The 22,634-nt window shown below is 37.7% G+C and overlaps 1 protein-coding gene across 1 annotated transcript; it reads left to right on the top strand.

Moving 5' to 3' along the window:
- The first annotated feature begins 1,921 nt into the window (after nucleotides 1-1,921).
- Nucleotides 1,922-22,434, top strand: LOC119791752 (protein FAM107B). Its single transcript, XM_038298038.1, has 7 exons — nucleotides 1,922-2,197; nucleotides 2,970-2,994; nucleotides 3,144-3,300; nucleotides 6,324-6,468; nucleotides 6,579-6,636; nucleotides 10,730-10,809; nucleotides 22,351-22,434. The coding sequence occupies exons 1-7, from the start codon at nucleotides 2,174-2,176 to the stop codon at nucleotides 22,432-22,434; spliced, it is 573 nt and encodes a 190-aa protein (XP_038153966.1). The 5' UTR covers nucleotides 1,922-2,173.
- The last annotated feature ends 200 nt before the right edge of the window (nucleotides 22,435-22,634 follow it).

A 22,634-nucleotide genomic window follows, 5' to 3' on the forward strand; every position in this document is an offset into this window, starting at 1 on the left:
AAAGTATGAGCATGTACAGCACTCAGTATTTAGTTGGGCCTCCTTTGGCCTGTATTACTGCAGCAATGCGGCGTGGCATGGAGTCGATCAGTCTGTGGCACTGCTCAGGTGTTATGATAGCCCAGGTTGCTCTAATAGTGGCTTTTAGCTCTTCTGAATTGTTGGGTCTGGTGTATTGCATCTTCTTCTTCACAATACCCCATAGATTTTCTATGGGGTTAAGGTCAGGAGAGTTTGCTGGCCAATTAAGAACAGGGATACCATGGTCCTTCAACCAGGTACTGGTAGCTTTGGCACTGTGTGCAGGTGCCAAGTCCTGTTGGAAAATGAAATCTGCATCTCCAAAAAGTTGGTCAGCTGCAGGAAGCATGAAGTGCTCTAAAACTTCCTGGTATGTGGCTGCGTTGACCCTGGACCTCAGAAAACACAATGGACCAACACCAGCAGATGACATGGCACCCCAAACCATCACTGACTGTGGAAACTTTACACTGGACTTCAAGCAACGTGGATGAAGTGCCTCTCTTCTTTTCCTCCAGACTCTGGGACCTTGATTTCCAAAGGAAATGCAAAATTTACTTTCATCAGAGAACATGACTTTGGACCACTCACCAGCAGTCCAGTCCTGTTTCTCTTTAGCCCAGGCAAGACGCTTCTGACGCTGTCTGTGGTTCAAGAGTGGCTTGACACAAGGAATGCGACAGCAGAAACCCATGTCTTTCATACGTCTGTGTGTGGTGGTTCTTGAAGCACTCACTCCAGCTGCAGTCCACTCTTTGTGAATCTCCCCCACATTTTTGAATGGGTTTTGTTTCACAATCCTCTCCAGGGTGCGGTTATCTCTCTTGCTTGTACACTTTTTTCGACCACATCTTTTCCTTCCCTTCGCCTCTCTATTAATGTGCTTGGACACTGAGCTCTGTGAACAGCCAGCCTCTTTAGCGATGACCTTTTGTGTCTTGCCCTCCTTGTGCAAGGTGTCGATGGTCGTCTTTTGGACAACTGTCAAGTCAGCAGTCTTCCCCATGATTGTGTAGCCTATAGAACTAGACTGAAAGACCATTTAAAGGCTTTTGCAGGTGGTTTGAGTTAATTAGCTGATTAGAGTGTGGCACCAGGGGCCATCAATTTTGAACCTTTTCACAATATTCTAATTTTCTGATATGATGAATGTGAGATTTTCATTTGTTGTCATTTGTAATCATCAAAATTAAACAAAATAAACATCTGAAATATATGAGTTTGTATGTAATGTATGAATATAATATACAAGTTTCACTTTTTAAATGGAATTACTGAAATCAATCTACTTTTTCATGATATTCTAATTTTATGACCAGCACCTGTATATCTATCAGTCTATCATTCAGTTGAATACATTATTTATTTTCCTCGTTCTATTTTGCTAAAATCTTTAAATCTGTTTATTTTTATGTATTTTTTGTCCATATTATTATTATTATATTGCACATATACATTTTGTTTTATTTACTTTCTTCCCATTGTTTATTAGGGTATATACATCCAGGTTATGGTTTTTCATTTATCCTTGTATTCTACTGTGTTTGTTAATTTGGTAGCCATTTTATGTTATGTGCAACAGAGTTTTATTTTACGTATTAATATGTCCATGGTAAAAGTAATTTGACTGTAACAGTAAGAAATGCTTTAGTAAAGTTTTTTTTTTTTTTGATAATTTAAGAAATATCTTTAAGGTTCAATGAGTTTGTTTTGTTTTTTTAATCTATATGATATCTCCTGTATAATGCCCACGACTAATTAAAAGTTTTATCTCAGAAACATTAACAAAAAAAAATACTATTTACCAATAAAGCAAACTATGCAACAGTGGAATATTGTGACCTTTTAGAAATGAAGCCACAAATCAAATGCTAATTTGTGTAAAGTTTTTCACTTCATCCTCATCATTATCATGTCTTATTATGCTTAACTCTGAGTACACTGCTTCTACTGCAGCTAAAATCGACAGAAGTTTCCCCTGTAATTATCATAGGTGTAGAACAAAGGGTCATAAGTCATTTAACAAGATTTGACAGAGTGGCACACAGAAAGCTGCTCTGATCCACCTCACAAGGTCTGCAGCTTTCTGTGGGCAAACAGCAGAGAAAGCTTCTCCTGCATCACCCGCTTCTACAGTCTCTATTCCAAAGCTATGCATCGCTACCAAACACTGCAGGTAAGACTGCTTTATTGCTTTATTGCTGAGAGTACTGGCTGGTATTTGATGATAAAACAAATAAATATAAAAAATAAAAACAGGATTAGTACAAGAATAAAAAATATATTTTAGAAGAGAGGAAAATATAAGAACAAACAAATGCAAAAAAAAAAGTTTGTTCTTAAAGCATTTTGTGGGTTGAATTGCAACAAGATTTGTAGTAGTGTGCAGACTTAGTATAAAATAATCCTGTATTTCTTATTTGCAATGCATTTTTTTTCTTAAATAATGACAAAAAAAAATTAAATGAGAAGATAAGTTTGTAACAAACATCATTCAACCATGTGCTGGATTTTTTGTTTATTTATGTTTCTATTTATTGTTTTCTATTTGTTTATGTTTTAAGTTTAATTTGTTGTGCTCATCGTTTAGTTAGCAAAACTTAGACACAAGGATCCTAATTCACATTTCATGGCTCAGATATGGATAAGATGAAGAAGAAAAGAAAAACTTAATATTTCCATACTGCTGAACAAACATGATAATGAATAGATTTCTGTAGGGCTTAGAGTAAAAAAATGCAAGGTTACTTCTCTTTTTCTCTGTTGTTGATCATATGAAAATTTCAAAACCATCTTTCATATAAAGGAAAAATAAAAAACAACTGTCTACTTAATCAGTCTACATGCTTGAAGGATTTAAGGTCTTTGCAGATTTTAGCATAATGGATTTCACCCTGTTTCCAAACCGACATTGACGCTGATCTGTACTTTCCCCCCTTATATTTCAGGGAGCACAAAAAAGAAACAAAAGAAGTAAGTTTATATTTTTCCTTTAAATAGAGAAAAAGCCTCACTTGTTTATACATTTCACAACCTATCCCTGTCAAAAAAGCTACCTGATTTATGTTACATTCTGTGTCTCGCTGGGAGTAAATCTCTGACGCTGCATTTATCCGCATCAGACAGAGTGCAGTGCTGGGTGAGCCCGCCTCACCAGGTGACAGAAAATCAACAACAGGAGGAAGATGACCTCATCAAACCAAAGAAGCTGATAAATCCTATCCTGGCCTCCCTCCAACAGAGAGCTCTTCATCAGGAGCTGCTGTTCTGCCATAAACAGTAAGGAGGCAATTGTCTGTCCCTCTGTGATAGAAAAAAAACAATCTACAACATAATTATAAATGATGATAGACTGAGAATCTACAACGATTTTAACACTTTTTTTTTGTTTTTTTCTTAAACGAAAAACTTTCTTTTTTATGTTAATAGTGTGCAGTTATCTTTTTTTAAACCAGGCTGTTTTAAATAAGGTAGCAGTGACTGTTCTGCATTTTATCTGCCCCTCTGTTTGTTACACTTAGAGATTTAGATTTTATCTTGTCATTTTGCATACAGAAGTGTAAACAAAAAAAATTATTTTTTAATGTGCAGCCTTGATAAGGTAAGCTGCAGTGATAAAAAAACCCCATTATGATCAAAAACAGTAATGTAAACATAGGACTGTATATTTACTGTTCTAACATTCAGTTTTGTTTTGTTTTTATAACCCATTTTACATAAGATTCAGCAGTCTAATGGCAGTGTTTGCGTCACTGAATCCTCTTAGCCATACTCAGTCCAGCTGTCTTTGAGCTTTGAGCTGTGGTCATAGATAAGCACATATGTCGAGGTGGTATTTGACCTAGTCCAAGATCCATCTGAACATCCCTGCTTATCTCTTAACCGGAGTGTTTCCTCCCCTGTTGTTGATTTTTTAAGATGGTGAAACGCTGCTCGTGTTTTTTAAGGTTTGACATCTAGTGATGATGATTTAAAGCATTTAGGCCAGCAGCTCCCTCTGCATTTTTTTTGGAATGCCTGGTAAAGACATATTGAAAGACAGAAAATATTAATTATATTAACATCATTTCAAACTGAAGCTTTTAGACAGAGCATCCCATAGTGAGTACATTTAGAAAGGACCATATAAATAATTTGAATCTGACAAAAGTAATATAAATAAAAATTGTATGAAATTGATCAAATGAAAAGCAGCCATAAATGTTTAACCATTCTTCAACATAATGATTAAAAAATTAAACTCATTAAACAGACCTGGAGAAAAATGATGGGACCCCTAGAAAGACAAAAAATAATGTGACCAAATGGACGTGTGCCACTCAATACTGACACCTGCTGAACTTTAAAATCCCTACATGCAGCCTATTTGACAGAATACACTGATTCCATGGCCTATTAGACTAAGACTCAACTTTATTTATCCCTTGGGATTACTCCTTCAGGGGGATGCTGGTTCCAGTAGTTTATATAGAGTACAAAGAGTTAAAGCAAAATGCCATAAAAAGCATGTATATAGTCCCAAAAAGCATAAGAAAAATAAAAAGTGGTAATGTCTTTGAATATGTTTCCTTTAGACATAAAAATATCTGCACAGTAGAGAGCTAAGGGAAGACTACACAGTAGTTGATTTAGATTATTGCATTTGCACTGTAGAAATGTACTGACCATATGAAAATGAAAGAGAAAATTAAACAGACTACTCAATAGTTGACTTGGATTATTGCACTTGTATTGCAGAAATGTACTTACCTTATAAATAACTACAAAAGTGACACAGGCTACGCAGTAGTCTGCATGAGCTATTGCACAGTGAGAGAGAAGAATATTGCACATGAGTGACAATAGGTAATGTTTTGCATAGGATGTCCAAGGATGGGGGTGCTGACCTTTCTCCCTCTTCCTATCACCTCCTCTGTCCCCCAAGTGAGGAGTTGTATGTAATTAATTCATTCTGTATTTTATTGTAGAATTTCATATCTATGTTTAAATTGAAAATATCCTTGATATTTTTGGATGCAGTCAATAAACAACGGGAACATGCATCATAACTTGAAAATGTAGGTGAACATGTGAATAAGGATTTTTGTGGATAGGATAGTTTTTAATGAAAATAGTAAGTACAGCTAATATAGAAAACTAAAAGTCAAAATATATCTAATTTAAATTCAGATAACTCGAGTTATAACTGAGTGCAACAGGACGACATAAACAAAAATATTAAAGCAAACATGAAATCAAAATGCTCTCATGCGGCTGAAGCCTTTCTTTTACCGTACCTGCTTCATATTCCCTGGTGAATTTGACGATGAACCCCAAAAGATCAGAGCTTATAAACACAGTTTAGAGCAACAATCAGTTTAAAACAGCTCCTATATTGGTCAAAAAACAAAAATATATATAGACAAAAATGTTAAAGGTAAATGCCATAAGACCATTAACCAAGTAGCTTGATGTTTCTGACTGAAAACTTAAAGATCCATGAGATAGCCAACCCCCCAGGACATGGCCATGGGAGTAAACCTGATGACAAATCAAAGAGATCGAAAATCCAAATGGTAACAAAAGGGCCCAGAAAAAAAAAAATTCTAAATAGATTAAAGGTGAACCTTAAGCTCAACGAACACCAATCCCAGCATCCTTTGTTGTTTGAGCCAAAGTGACCAAGTAGGACACCCTTGTTGGAAGCAATGTTGGGCTGCTCTGTTTCCCCTGGCATAGAGTGCCTTGAATCTTTGTAGGTTACAATGAAATTTCAAGTATATCAAGGGATTCTAGAAAGAAATATGCTGCACAGTGTTAGAAAGCTTGGTCTCAAAGTCTTTCAACATTATATGAACCAAAACAGAGCCAGATAAGGAATGTTTATATTGCTGCTGCACAAGGAGAGTGAGGAAGATGATATGGTGTAAAATAAAATCTCCAAGCTCACTTAGAAGAACTCCCTAATTGCCTTTTCTTTTTTTTTTTTTTTTTATTCTCATTTGAACCGACCCAGTAAATTTTGCAGTTAAAGTAACACTTTAAGAGTGCATTTGGTCCCACTCGGAATTAGTGTTAAATTAGGACTCTATGTTGTGTATATTTTACTTCAGTTGTTGTAACTCTAAAAGATTCAAAGTACTTTGACACTGCATATTTAACACTGTGGAATTTGCAGAGCTCATATTGTATACTAATAGAGGAGGGCACTGTATGTATCATCCACACTGATTCATGAATTGCACTCAGGTAGAAAAACTTTGCAGCATTTCTGACTCATTCCAGAGACATGGCCGCCTGTTAACGTTCTGCTTGCTCTTAAGGGGGTTTCTGCCAAGAAAGAAATCCGAGTTGCATCGTGTCCTCGAAAACAAAGCCAGAGAGCAGCTGAGGAAGAGGGAGCAGGCTCTCCGACCTCGCTCCGACCTGGAGGTGAAACTGCAGAGGAGACTGCAGAAATTAGAACTGGTAAGCTCACAGACTCAAAAAAATAAAATACAACTCTTCACCGATTCATTTTCTCTGGGAGTATGCAACCTTAAACAGACACAAACTCTTCGATGTTTTCTGTTTCGCAGTATGAGCTGGAGGAGAAGAGGTGGAGGGCCGGGTTGAAGAATGTTCCCGAGTTTACAGGTGCTGGTCATAAAATTAGAATATCATGAAAAAGTAGATTGATTTCAGTAATTCCATTTAAAAAGTGAAACTTGTATATTATATTCATACATTACATACAAACTCATATATTTCAGATGTTTATTTTGTTTAATTTTGATGATTACAAATGACAACAAATGAAAATCTCAAATTCATCATATCAGAAAATTAGAATATTGTGAAAAGGTTCAAAATTGATGGCCCCTGGTGCCACACTCTAATCAGCTAATTAACTCAAACCACCTGCAAAAGCCTTTAAATGGTCTTTCAGTCTAGTTCTATAGGCTACACAATCATGGGGAAGACTGCTGACTTGACAGTTGTCCAAAAGACGACCATCGACACCTTGCACAAGGAGGGCAAGACACAAAAGGTCATCGCTAAAGAGGCTGGCTGTTCACAGAGCTCAGTGTCCAAGCACATTAATAGAGAGGCGAAGGGAAGGAAAAGATGTGGTCGAAAAAAGTGTACAAGCAAGAGAGATAACCGCACCCTGGAGAGGATTGTGAAACAAAACCCATTCAAAAATGTGGGGGAGATTCACAAAGAGTGGACTGCAGCTGGAGTGAGTGCTTCAAGAACCACCACACACAGACGTATGAAAGACATGGGTTTCTGCTGTCGCATTCCTTGTGTCAAGCCACTCTTGAACCACAGACAGCGTCAGAAGCGTCTTGCCTGGGCTAAAGAGAAACAGGACTGGACTGCTGGTGAGTGGTCCAAAGTCATGTTCTCTGATGAAAGTAAATTTTGCATTTCCTTTGGAAATCAAGGTCCCAGAGTCTGGAGGAAAAGAAGAGAGGCACTTCATCCACGTTGCTTGAAGTCCAGTGTAAAGTTTCCACAGTCAGTGATGGTTTGGGGTGCCATGTCATCTGCTGGTGTTGGTCCATTGTGTTTTCTGAGGTCCAGGGTCAACGCAGCCACATACCAGGAAGTTTTAGAGCACTTCATGCTTCCTGCAGCTGACCAACTTTTTGGAGATGCAGATTTCATTTTCCAACAGGACTTGGCACCTGCACACAGTGCCAAAGCTACCAGTACCTGGTTGAAGGACCATGGTATCCCTGTTCTTAATTGGCCAGCAAACTCTCCTGACCTTAACCCCATAGAAAATCTATGGGGTATTGTGAAGAAGAAGATGCAATACACCAGACCCAACAATTCAGAAGAGCTAAAAGCCACTATTAGAGCAACCTGGGCTATCATAACACCTGAGCAGTGCCACAGACTGATCGACTCCATGCCACGCCGCATTGCTGCAGTAATACAGGCCAAAGGAGGCCCAACTAAATACTGAGTGCTGTACATGCTCATACTTTTCATGTTCATACTTTTCAGTTGGCCAACATTTCTATAAATCCTTTGTTTTTATTGGTCTTCAGTAATATTCTAATTTTCTGATATGATGAATTTGAGATTTTCATTTGTTGTCATTTGTAATCATCAAAATTAAACAAAATAAACATCTGAAATATATGAGTTTGTATGTAATGTATGAATATAATATACAAGTTTCACTTTTTAAATGGAATTACTGAAATCAATCTACTTTTTCATGATATTCTAATTTTATGACCAGCACCTGTATGTTTAAGGCACACAGATTATAAGATGGGAGAAAATAAAGCGACAGATGATTAACACCAGAGAGAGAAATAAAACCATAAATAGATTTTTTTTTTAAATACACACAAAGGGGCACTATCCATCCATCCATCCATCCATCCATCCATTTTCTGTCATGCTTATCCCAAACGGGGTCACGATGGGTGCTGGTGCCTATTTCCAGCTGTCTATGGGTGGGACAAAGGGGCACTAATTCTCATCAAATAGCTTCAGTTCTTCATAGGCTCAAGGACAGGCACGTGCAGAGGGGGGGGCTAAGGGGGCTTGAGCACCTGCCCCTTTTGCTCCATGATCCCAATGTGCCCTTTTGGTCCCTTTTTTTTTATTTTATTTTTTTTATTTATTTTTTTTTTTTTATTTGACACATGTACTGAAATTATTATTATTATCTTTTTTTTTTTTGGCAAGAAAAACAATACAATAAGCCCTCCGGTCACATTGTTACCTTTGACCTTTTGCCGGTGACGACGCACTTGCCTCTCGCACAGTCAGATAAGGCGGCTAACTGCGGAGCTAAAGGTAGCGAATATTCCACATTACACTGTGGCCGCTGCTCATTTGGCCCTAAGCAAGATCAACCATGATCGGACGGATGGCTATTTCTTCAGTCTGCACCGCCTCTCCAATGTCAACCTGAATATACATGTAAGTGAAACCAAATGAGCCCCATGGATGATGCAGTATTGTTTGATCTAAAACACTGTTTACTCTGTGCTTTTAGTCTTTTACATTGAAAATTATGTTTTTTAATTCACAAAAAACTGTTCTGTAATGATTACAGAACAGTTTTTTTGTGAATTAAAAAACATAATTTTTGGTGAAAATACTGGAGTAGGCTTCCTACTTGTCAGACAACGGAAAACTTTGAACTTTGTATAATTTCTCTACTTTAGCAAAGAGTAGCGGTTTAAACGGAGGAAAGTATAGGACGCGGCGCGCCTTTCTCTGAAGAACTACTGAACGGGAGGAGACAGCCAGGTGAGGAAAAGCTGTTCTTATCTATCGATTCAGTATTTTTATCATACAGACATTAGGCTGTTGTTCTTGTGCTATGAGCTAGCTGCTAGCTAATGACTTTGCTAGCAAAGCAAGATAACTAAAAAGCTTCCCTGTATCGGTAATGATAGTAGGACATTCTTCAGTATTACTTATGCAATAGGGGCACATCGCCCGTCAAAAACCTATTATCTCCATAATGGATATATGTCTGATTTTCTAATTTCCTTTGCTGCATGATGTACATTTCATTTATTCTAGCGTTAGGTAAATGTATCTTAAAGGAGAACTCATCCAGAACTACCATGATAGATATATGATAGATATAATGTATGAAGCTGGTGAAAACAAAACTGCGCAGCTTATGCAAGGAGGATCGGTTGTCAGACCGTCTTTTGTTGGCAATCGAGAAGGATGTGCCAATCATTCACAGTGAGGTTAACATTTTTAAAGACATGGCTAACAGAAAACTGCTGCTGTGAACAAAAGAGAACAAAAATAGCAAAAATACTTAAAAGTTGGAAATTTGTTTTTAAACAGTTAAATCACCATGACGGAAAATAAGTTTTTGGATCATAATCTTGGATTTAGTTTGGGGGAAAAAGAAAGGCAAGAGACTGAAATAAATAAGACATTGACCTTCACTCAACACAGAAAAGATGAGACAATGAGGAAAAAAAGAAAAGAGAAACTGACAAGAAAAAACGAAGGGGAAAGATTGAAGAAAATGTATATAGGTACTTACAAAATACACTAAGACACAAACAGAGTAGGCTTTTCTCATGGTGACATGCATTAATAAAATGTTTGTTTTGTTCTTTTTTTTCTGCAGTTCCACGTTAAAGTTTGATGCAGCAGCTCTGCTTTTCTGAATGGACCGTCTCCATCTCCACTGTCAGTACAGCAAACCAGGCAGACATTCTTTTTATAGATTACAGTACACTAAAAGGTTGCATTGTGCCCTTGTATGCATTTTTAACAGTTTAATTCTGTAAAGACAAAATATGTCTGGTGGTCCAGCTCTGATTTACATCTTTGGCTAAATTGCAGGTTTGAATATTGTAATACTTTCCTATAACAAAATAGACCTGCAGAAAGAAATTACTAATAAAATATTTTACATATGCATAGTTCTATGTTCTATGTAGAGATTTCCCTTAGCTTTGATTGTATGTCTCACAATTTTGTAATTTATCATTTTTCATTAAACTCTGAAAGCTATGTGACTTTGTTAATATTCTGTCCTAAAATGCGATAAGATGTGCCCTTTTTTTTTTTTTGAGCACCTGCCCCTTTAGCGGTCTCTGCACGGCCCTGCTCAAGGAGCTGTATACTCTTTTTTTTCATCTCTTTCAGGTTGTGTGGAAATTAATTTCTTTTTATTTTATTTTCTGTTTTAAATAACTGTTACATCTGTTAAATCTGTTCACTCTTCTGTGTGGGTCAGCCAAAATGGACATTCTCATGCTGACATATGGTGGCCAGAGCCACTCCAGCATCATCTTATATGGTAATGCTGCAGGCTGTGTGAGAATAATAATTAATTATTTAACTTTGTTGATCTCACACTGGAGAAATGTATCTCTGCATTTAACATATCCCCTTGAGGAGCAGTGGGCTGCCATTGTACAGCACCTGGGGAGCAGTGTGGAGTTAAGGGTCATGCACAGAGAACCAGAGTGGAAGCTGTGGGGATCAAACCGGGCTCTTGCAACTTTCTCAGAGCACAAGTGCACTGCTCTGACCACTAGGCCAGCACTCCCTACTCACAGTTTTGTAAAGAGAAAGCCAAGAATATTGATTGGAGACTTTGGGGGACACTTGCTGACTGACTTTTAAATAAAAAGGGAAAGACGGCAGAAACTCTCTCTTCCATGTCCCTTTGTCAGTGGGGTTCTTCAACTGAAATGGCCAGAACTTAAAGGCCTAATATAAAGTGAGATCTTCCTCCGCAATTTGTGCTAGTATCAATGATTTTGTTGAACATGACTGGAATAAATACTTTTAATATTTAACCATGTTTCTTGAAACAATACCTCCATTGGATTTAGACTGGGTTAAAAGGGTTCTACAACAAGTCTGAGGTGCTTGTCCATCTGCAAGCTTTTAAAAGCTGAAAAGTCGGGTTGTCTGTTTCCCCATTTACAGGAGTGGACAAAGTATTTGGCAAAGATCAGCAGGCTGTTGCATATGAGGTCAAAAATTCTGTCTCTGAGGGTGGTTCCAAATAATATATCCTCTCTTATGGATGGGAAAGGAAAGGAATTGTAGAGATCCATGCCTTAAAGGGTTCCCAAAACTTTCCAGTGGGCTCACAATAGAAAAAGAGATGGCCAGTTGTGTCAATATCATTGTCACAAAAGGTACAACTTTTAGTTTCAAAATTAAATCTTTGTCTTAACAGTTCTCTGTATGGTTATTGAGAATTTTAAAATGAATTTCTTTTGTTTTGAGACTTAAGGGGTTTTTAAGGTAAGCAGTCCTCTACTTGATAGCCAGAAGTCAAGTCAGAAAACACATTAAAATTAAGTTTTTATTTGGACGTACAGGAAATATGGTTATTTAGATGCTGATGCTGATGCAATCTTTTGGTAGAGTTACATTTATCCAAAGGTTAACACCATTCATTTGAAGTGTGGGTAACCAGTTTCAGTTCTTATATTTTGAACCATATATTTGATTGCAGTAGGTATTGAGGTTTATGAAAGTATTAAACTAAGTATAGGAGCAGTTTAAAATATACAGTAAACAAGACTCTTCAGAGGACAGTCAACCTCCATTGTCATTCAGAAAACGTCTTATAGACCAAATGCCCTTTTCCATCCAGTGATTCAAATACAGAGACTTATTTCTATCTATCTATCACATATCTATTATTCCAGATAGGAGTTTGGTGGGGGGTTGTGTATGTACATACGTTTCCAGCATAACAATACTTGTTTTTGAAAGGAAGCCAGCTTCACTAGGAGTTTATCAATACCAAAGTCACATCTCAGAACAAAATCTATGTCTGCAATTTCTTTAATCAAACCTTTGGAAAGACAATACTATATACTATTTCCATTCATCAAGAAAGATTTTAGTCAGTTTATTTTTAAGACAACATTTAAGCAATCAAAGTCAAACCATCATCTTTATAGTCTTTTACCATGTTTGCTTTCTTTAAAGTAGTGGACTTGAATTTGCCAGATAAACTTAAAGTTTTATTGAGATTTTATTGATTTTAGTTTGTTGGGTATGGCCATAGAATATACAGGGTATATACATCTGGACAATGATTCCCTTTTAGTTAGATACAGTGATGTAAAGTAACAAAGTCAATTTACTTTATTACTGTACTTAAAGGGGAAGATTGTTTTTTTTTTTTTATTGGCCCCTTGATTTTACGTTATTTCATCATGCTCTACTCACCCATATGAGTTTTGTGTCATTTGAAGCTGTTCTGAAGATATTCCGTTGGCTTATATCCAAGTAACTCTTCCTATGGGCAATGAGTTGAAGGCATAAACTAAACTGTTCATAATGTGTTTTTTATGGTACGCCAGCATTCATAACATGTAGGCGAATCACTGTCCCCCAGACATCCGCGGTTATATTTTTTATATTTATATTTTTTTTAAACAAAGCGGCGTGTGTATGACGTCATCTGCGCACGCCGGCTACGGTTCATTCATCCTGTCCACTGAACTGCTGCTAGTTTTACTCACATGCCTGGAAGATGTCTAGTGCTCCTACCACAGATGATCTCGCTCTCCAAATGGAATGGAACGGTTCAGATTAGCTCGCCGATTGAATAGAAGGGGTAGAGCGTAGCCGCCTGTGGCTTGGGCTGCCTGTCACAAATGCAGTGTGGCACGCAGATGACATCAGATATAAAAACTAACCGTTGATGTCTGGGGGACAGTGATTCGCCTACATGTTATGAATGCTGGCGTTCCATGGTTGGGGGCAGGTGGGCTCTCCTCATCCAGCAAGAAGTACATGCTCTTCTGTGCCCTTTTTTTTCCACTTACACCATAATTAACCTTTTGAAGAGTTTCAATCTGGCTTTAAAGCTCATCATAGCCCTGAAACAACTCTGGTGAAGGTTTCTAATGATATTCTCATGGCCTCAGATAATGGACTTGTATCTGTACTTGTCCTGTTGGATCTCAGTGCTGCATTTGATACAGTTGATCATAATATTCTTTTAGAAAGACTTGAATATTTTGTTGCAATTAATAGAACAGAGCTAGACTAGTTTAAATCTGATCTATTAGATCAATTTTAGTTTGTTCACGTTAATGACAGATCTTCCTCATGCTCAAAGGTTACCCGTGGAGTACCACAGGGATCAGTGCTAGGACCAATTCTCTTTACTTTATATATGCTCCCAATCAGTAGAATTATAAGACAGCATGGGATCATTTCCACTGTTATGCAGATGATACCAAGCTATGTCTATAAATCCAGATGACGCTAACCCATTACATAGATTATAGACATGTCTTGAAGACATAAAAACCTGGATGAGTCTTAACTTTCTGCTTCTGAATGCAGACAAAACAGAAGTCATAGTCTATGAAAAAGAAGCTGACTAGTCAGTCATTTCATTTGGATGGGATTAAACTGATTTCAGATAATAAAGTAAAAAATCTTGGTGTTGTTTTTGATCAGGACCTGTCATTTAAATCCCATATCAAAGAGGTTTCTAGAATTTCCTTCTTTCATGTGCAGAATATTGCAAAAAATAGAAATCTCCTGTCCAGGGGTGATGCTGAGAAACTAGTCCATGCATTTGTTACTTCAAGGCTGGGCTATTGTAATTCTTTACTATCAGGAAGTCCACAAACTGTAGTTAAAAGCCTTCAGCTGATCCAAAATGCTGCAGCCAGCGTTCTGATGAAAATTAAAAAGAGAGATCTGCTAAATCAAAAATAGGATTTAAAATCCTCCTTCTCACATATAAAGCCTTAAATGGCCAAGCTCCATCTGATATCAGAGATCTGATTGTTCCTTATGTTCCTAACAGAGCACTTCGCTCTCAATCTGCAGGTTTACTAGTGGTTCCTAGAATTTTTTTAAAGTAGAACCAGAGGCAGATCTTTTAGTTATCAGGCTCCTCTCCTGTGGAACCAACTACCAGTTTTAGTCCATAAGGCAGACACCCCGTCTACTTTTAAGACTAGGCTTAAAACCTTCCTTTTTGATAAAGCTTATAGTTACAGTCACTCAGGTTTTCCTGAGCTATCTCTATAGTTATGCTGCTACATATACCGTATATGCTTAGACTTATTCAGGACATAGGGACCCCTATTTCATCATTTTGCTTCATTCTGTCTCTATTCTCCCACTCTGCAGAATCTGTTAGTTTAATTTCTAAGGTTATGCTCTCTCTGCTTTTTTTTTATAGTAGCTTCACCTCTTCTGTTCATATTTGGCTGTGACACCACCCTGGAGAGAAATATCAGCTGTGCTGCTGCCATCACACCTTTGTTTGTAGATGTTGGAGATCTGCCTGTTTTTCCAGTGTAGTCCTGTTTCTCTGACTGTGACTGGCCGGATGTGCTTTCTTCATCCTCTGACATGGCAGCTGGTTTGGAGCTTGTCTGCCTGGCTGTGTGTTTCCTGGACGGGCCCGCCTTTTACAGCTGCTTTTTGTGTCTCTACTTCTGTCTCCTTGAACCCCAGTCGGCCTCAGCAGATGGCCGCTCACACTGAGCCTGGTTCTGCTGGAGGTTTCTTCCTGTTAAAAGGGAGTTTTTCCTCTCCACTGCCGCTACAAGCATGCTTAGTGCATTCGGGTCAATGAGTCGATGCAATCAACTGGTTTTCCTTAGATAGAAAACTTTGAATCAATCTGACTGTATGATCTGGTTGAACTGTAAAGTGCCTTGAGATGACATGTGCTTTGAATTGGCACTATAGAAATAATTAAAAACTAATGTCTGTTAGCATTGTTGGCTCCACTCAAAATCTTTGCATGCTGTCGAGCTGTTTCAAATTCACACGTAAGAAGAAAATGTAGGATTCGCGTGAAAAGGGTTAGTAGAGTAGCAATAGAAACAGTAGAATATGAATGTTTTTTTTGGGGGGGGTCAAAACTATTTGTGCATTGTAAGTGTGAATTTGAATTTGTAGAGAGAGTTGCAGTCTAAACTTTACAATTGTATAATTATATTTAAAAAAAAATCACAATTTCAAATTTTTTATGAGTACAAATACACAAATTCTGTTCTACAAGTTGAACACCAAAAACCTCTTACATTCTGAGTTTTGCTCCAAATGGTTCAGAACTATTGTTGCAAAACTGTTGCATTCTATTGAATTATTGTGCATTCTAACTTTGGTGTTTGGAATTGTAGACTTTTTTTTTTATCTGTCACAATTACAAAAAAGTTATGCCTCTTCAAATTCTTGAGTACAAGCACACAAAGTGTGTTCTGTGAGTTGCACATGAAAAATGTCTTACATTCATTTTTGCTACAGTTTATATAAAACGAATAGAGCAAAACAAATTCAAAATATATTAAAATCTAAATATATATATATATATATTAGGGCTGCAACAAGGAATCGATAAAATCGATAAAGATCGACTTTTAAAAGCGTTGGCAACGAATTTCATCATCGATTAGTTGTTTCGCGCGATTATTGCGTCATCCGCCGCGCCGTCATCACTGCCTCTTGACTGAAAGAGGAAGAAAAAAAAATATGGCAGAGCGAGCCAGCGCCGCAGGAGCAGTGTTGCCAACTCAGCGACTTTTCAGACCCCTCCAGCGACTATTTTTCAAAAAAGCGACTAGCGACAAATCTGGCGACTTTTTTCGGTTTCACTGGCGGCTTTTGGAGACTCTTACGTGAAAGCATGTATCGTTCTTACTCTGCCGTGGGGCGCCTCCCCCCGCTCCCGCAGGAGTCCCTCTCAGCGCTGCAGTCAGAGCCTCAGCGTCCAGACTGCAAATGAAGCGCGCATGCACCGGGATTGTGCGGCGCAAATTGATCACAATAATTAAAATAGCCTGCGCTTTGTAAAGCGAAAAAAGTGATAACATGCAACTTTTTTCAAAAGAAATTAACATGGCACGGAACCACCATGTTTGTTTGGTTTTAAAGTGGGGAAACGTAACGTTAGTTTCTCAGGTAGCTCATCTGATGCTTTCCTTACCGTGTTAGTAGGTTACAGACAGTGATAAGGTTGGCTACTTATTTTACTTTTAATTTCATTTGAATTAGCTTAAGCAGCGTTTACATTTACTTTATAAATAAATTAACTTGCAAATTATGAGGGTAAGGCTTTTAAAGTTTAAATCTTCTGGCGAAGATAAAGTAAAGAAGATCCTGCAATTTATGGAAGTAAAGCAGAATAAAATCCAGCAAGATCAGTAATATGTCAATTAATTATATGCCACATTCCCATGTAAATTGGAGTCTTTGGAGGATGTGTTTTTTAGCACCCCTAGTTCTCTCATTTTTATTCCAAATACAATTTATAATTTGAATCACAGGGCTATTTTTATCTCTATGGTTAAGTATTTTCTCAAGTAGCAACTTTAACTGCTATACTTTCCTGTCTTAAAAGGCAGAACTCTTCTAGTCTAAAAAAAACTCATTTGTTGAAATGGGGGGGCCTATTGTTTGAACCCCTTAGGGGCTTTAAAAACAAAAATGTCTTTTTTTGCGCTTTATGAAACAAAGTAGCCTATATTTTGTGGATGTACAGCCACATTTCTCATGTAAGTTTGCGTAGTTTTAACACAAACATTTATTTTTCATATTGCACCAGTACAGTTAATGAGCAACCTGTACTTGTGTGCTTGTTTGTTCTGTTTAAAATGTTTATTTTGGAATAAAGAGGTTAATATAAAAAATATTTTTTGTCCGATTCATCGATTAATCGAAAAAATAATCGTCCGATTCATCGATTTTTAAAATAATCGTTAGTTGCAGCCCTAATATATATATATATATATATATATATATATATATATATATATATATATATATATATATATATATATATATAGTGACTTTCACATTTCACACTTCCCAGTATAATGTTTGATAAATATAGTTCCTAATATTCATTTTTGTATATATATCAATGAAACATGTTTGTTTTTTAAACGTTTTTTGTAATTCAGTATTTTTAAATTTCACAGGTTCCTGGTGTGTATATGCATGCCTCAGATAATGAACTCAAGCCCACATTACCGTGTTAACATGCCTTTCAATCCTTCCTGCACATTCTTTTCAAACTAAACTTTGCTTTAAACTCTTGTGTGCTTGGGAAAAATACAAATTGTAATGTTAAAAATCAAAAAAAAAAAAAAACTTGACAGGTTAAAAACTTAAGATAGATCACAAGATAGAAGTCAATGTCACAAATGAATAACTTATTTTAGAGTCACAGTAGGTTTATACAAGATAATACTATCAATTTAATGTGACTTTTCTAGAGAATCATTATACAGTTGTTTTATACAGGGTTTCCACAGTCTTACATAATTTCAGAATTCCCTGACTTTTAACTGACTCAGGATTAGTTTTCCCTGACAAAATAAATGCAGCAACAAGACAATAATAATAACATAACAGGTCACCAATTCAACATGTTTTGCTCTATAACATTTAAATGCACCTCTCCAATGTCTGAGAGAAAAAAAAATGAATGAACATTTTTTAATGTATGACCACTGTACAGAAGACTGCCATATGATAGCGCTTTCTAGCTTGTTTGTCGTTTTGGTAACTACATCAAAATTACCGCTAGGTTGACAAAAATCACGTAAGAATGTGTACAAAACAACAAAAATGGCGCCGGCTGGGTCGTTTTCAGCTAATGTCGGTGATTTTAAAGTAATTTTAAGTGATAAATAATTTTTTTGCGATCACTGCACTCGCCCGGCGGGCAAATGCAATGAAATTTGTACTCTCCCGACAATAAAAAGTACTTGCCCCGGGCGATCGGGCAATGGTTAACATCGAGCCCTGATAAATATATATATATATATATATATATATATATATATATATTCCTTAACACAAATACAGATCAATGAATACAACTGCATGAATCTGCTGCTCACAAATTGAATTTGTGGTTTAGTTAAGCCTTCATTTTAACTTTTGACACAAGTCACACCGGTCAAAATTATCTGTGACTTGTTGGTAGTACCCTTTATTGGACAGCAGGGGGCGCTGCCTGCTCGACCAGGCTGTGCAAATGCATATATGGCCTACTGCCATGTTGCCTTCTGTCGTTTATCCCTGCGAGAACTTGTATCTCCTCGTCGGGAGCGCGCACGCAGTAGATAGAGCTGAATATAGCAGAATATCACCAGCGATATTGAGGTTCCTTAAAAAAAAAAAAAAAAACTCTTGTTTCACGGTGTGTAAATATTCTCATGTTATTGAAAACTGTTGTAAACCATATTCTTGTAATAAAAATGAAATAAGTGAAATAATAATAAGTAGTACATAATAAGTGGTACTTATTATGTACTTATTATAGGCAATACCCAGTAGGAATATTACTTTTTCCTAAATCGAAGCCTAGTATCTTATCCTAATCTTAAGAATGTGTATGTTCTTATACTGAATGTAGATGGGGATACAATTCTGGCAATATGAAATGAGAAAAAAAGCCTGATGTTGAAACAAACACTGTTTATTAAGAATAGGTCAACATAGAAAAATTCTAAGTCAATATAAAACACAAATGTAGATTTGATTACTAAATTAGAAAGATAACCATATGAAATCATCAAAGGAATAGTACACCCAAAACATGATTAGCCTTCATTTTCTACTCACCCCCATGCTGAACAACACTCTGGAGTACTTTTTTGATATCTCAAATGCATCTGGAGATCTGGGAGGCTTCTTGCTGTCTGCTGACATTCAAATAATGGAGGTGCCCAGCGCCCGAGGCAGAAAGGTCCATAAAAGTCCACAAAAAACGTGTCAATATTCCTCCATACTGCTCGTCCAGTGTATTCCAAGTGTCCTGAGTGGGTAGCATCCAGAATTTACTCGGAACGAAGTTATTTAGAATGTTTTTAGAGCATAAACAGTAGTATATAGGATTTCCTGAAAGCACGTTCACGACGCTACGGAAACCGCGGCAGACCAAACCAGATGAAAGTGCGCATTCAGCTCGGCAAAGAACTCATGCTCTTCCTCAACACTGAAGTCCTCAGACATTTTTCTTTCGCTGTTTCTTTCTTTGCACAGGTAAACAGCACATTTCTTCTTCTATGCTTGCATTATTGGCAGAGCAGACGCTGAATGCGCACTTTCATCTGGTTTGGTCTGCCGGCTTCCGTAGCGTCGTGAACGCGCAGGTGCGCGCTTTCAGGAGGAATATTGACACGTTTTTTGTGGACTTTTATGGACCTTTCTGTCTCGGGCACCATAGACCTCCATTATTTGAATGTCAGCAGAGAGCAAGAAGCCTCCCAGATCTCCAGATGCATTTGAGATATCAAAAAAGTACTCCAGAGTGTTGTTCAGCATGGGGGTGAGTAGAAAATGAAGGCTAATCATGTTTTGGGTGTACAGGTGCTGGTCATAAAATTAGAATATCATGAAAAAGTAGATTGATTTCAGTAATTCCATTTAAAAAGTGAAACTTGTATATTATATTCATACATTACATACAAACTCATATATTTCAGATGTTTATTTTGTTTAATTTTGATGATTACAAATGACAACAAATGAAAATCTCAAATTCATCATATCAGAAAATTAGAATATTGTGAAAAGGTTCAAAATTGATGGCCCCTGGTGCCACACTCTAATCAGCTAATTAACTCAAACCACCTGCAAAAGCCTTTAAATGGTCTTTCAGTCTAGTTCTATAGGCTACACAATCATGGGGAAGACTGCTGACTTGACAGTTGTCCAAAAGACGACCATCGACACCTTGCACAAGGAGGGCAAGACACAAAAGGTCATCGCTAAAGAGGCTGGCTGTTCACAGAGCTCAGTGTCCAAGCACATTAATAGAGAGGCGAAGGGAAGGAAAAGATGTGGTCGAAAAAAGTGTACAAGCAAGAGAGATAACCGCACCCTGGAGAGGATTGTGAAACAAAACCCATTCAAAAATGTGGGGGAGATTCACAAAGAGTGGACTGCAGCTGGAGTGAGTGCTTCAAGAACCACCACACACAGACGTATGAAAGACATGGGTTTCTGCTGTCGCATTCCTTGTGTCAAGCCACTCTTGAACCACAGACAGCGTCAGAAGCGTCTTGCCTGGGCTAAAGAGAAACAGGACTGGACTGCTGGTGAGTGGTCCAAAGTCATGTTCTCTGATGAAAGTAAATTTTGCATTTCCTTTGGAAATCAAGGTCCCAGAGTCTGGAGGAAAAGAAGAGAGGCACTTCATCCACGTTGCTTGAAGTCCAGTGTAAAGTTTCCACAGTCAGTGATGGTTTGGGGTGCCATGTCATCTGCTGGTGTTGGTCCATTGTGTTTTCTGAGGTCCAGGGTCAACGCAGCCACATACCAGGAAGTTTTAAAGCACTTCATGCTTCCTGCAGCTGACCAACTTTTTGGAGATGCAGATTTCATTTTCCAACAGGACTTGGCACCTGCACACAGTGCCAAAGCTACCAGTACCTGGTTGAAGGACCATGGTATCCCTGTTCTTAATTGGCCAGCAAACTCTCCTGACCTTAACCCCATAGAAAATCTATGGGGTATTGTGAAGAAGAAGATGCAATACACCAGACCCAACAATTCAGAAGAGCTAAAAGCCACTATTAGAGCAACCTGGGCTATCATAACACCTGAGCAGTGCCACAGACTGATCGACTCCATGCCACGCCGCATTGCTGCAGTAATACAGGCCAAAGGAGGCCCAACTAAATACTGAGTGCTGTACATGCTCATACTTTTCATGTTCATACTTTTCAGTTGGCCAACATTTCTATAAATCCTTTGTTTTTATTGGTCTTCAGTAATATTCTAATTTTCTGATATGATGAATTTGAGATTTTCATTTGTTGTCATTTGTAATCATCAAAATTAAACAAAATAAACATCTGAAATATATGAGTTTGTATGTAATGTATGAATATAATATACAAGTTTCACTTTTTAAATGGAATTACTGAAATCAATCTACTTTTTCATGATATTCTAATTTTATGACCAGCACCTGTACTATTCCTTTAAAGGAATAGTACACCCAAAACATGATTAGCCTTCATTTTCTACTCACCTCCATGCTGAACAACACTCTGGAGTACTTTTTTGATATCTCAAATGCATCTGGAGATCTGGGAGGCTTCTTGCTGTCTGCTGACATTCAAATAATGGAGGTCCATGGCGCCCGAGACAGAAAGGTCCACAAAAACGTGTCAATATTCCTCCATACTGCTCGTCCAATGTAATCCAAGTGTCCTGAGTGGGTAGCATCCAGAATTTACTCGAAACGAAGTCATTTAGAATGTTTTTAGAGCATAAACAGTAGTGTATAGGATTTCCTAATAGCGCCCCCATGCGCGCTCACGATTCTACGGAAGCCGGCAGACCAAACCGGAAGGAAGTGCGCATTCAGCGTCTGGTCTGCCGATAATGCAAGCGTAGAAGAAGAAATGTGCTGTTTACCTGTGCAAAGAAAGAAACAACGAAAGAAAAATGTCTGAGGACTTCAGTGTTGAGGAAGAGCATGAGTTCTTTGCCGAGCTGAATGCGCTGGTTTGGTCTGCCGGCTTCCGTAGAATCGTGAGCGCGCATGGGGGCGCTATTAGGAAATCCTATACACTACTGTTTAGGCTCTAAAACGTTCTAAATGACTTCGTTTCGAGTAAATTCTGGATGCTACCCACTCAGGACACTTGGATTACATTGGACGAGCAGTATGGAGGAATATTGACAAGTTTTTGTGGACTTTTGTGGACCTTTCTGTCTCGGGCGCCATAGACCTCCATTATTTGAATGTCAGCAGACAGCAAGAAGTCTCCCAGATCTCCAGATGCATTTGAGATATCAAAAAAGTACTCCAGAGTGTTGTTCAGCATGGAGGTGAGTAGAAAATGAAGGCTAATCATGTTTTGGGTGTACTATTCCTTTAAGCTCATCCGTCATGACCTGGAATCCAGCAAACTGAAAATCTGCTGCCACCTGGTGGACACAGTGTGCAACAACAACCAAAGCTGAAGAGGATGTGAATTTCCAGTCAGTTCTTTTAAAGAAGAAAAATATTGTGATTATTAATATATGACTACTTATACTTTTACATTTTTGCTTGAACTGTTAACATAATTATTAATTATAGCAGTTCATGGACTCATGGCGTGGAATAACCATTATGATGTAAAAAATTTTTTTTGAAAGGTTAGAGTAGGGGTCATCGATCT

This window comes from Cyprinodon tularosa, unplaced genomic scaffold (genome assembly GCF_016077235.1).
Source record: "Cyprinodon tularosa strain WSP-4 unplaced genomic scaffold, ASM1607723v1 ctg40, whole genome shotgun sequence".
NCBI classification, from domain to species: Eukaryota; Metazoa; Chordata; class Actinopteri; order Cyprinodontiformes; family Cyprinodontidae; genus Cyprinodon; species Cyprinodon tularosa.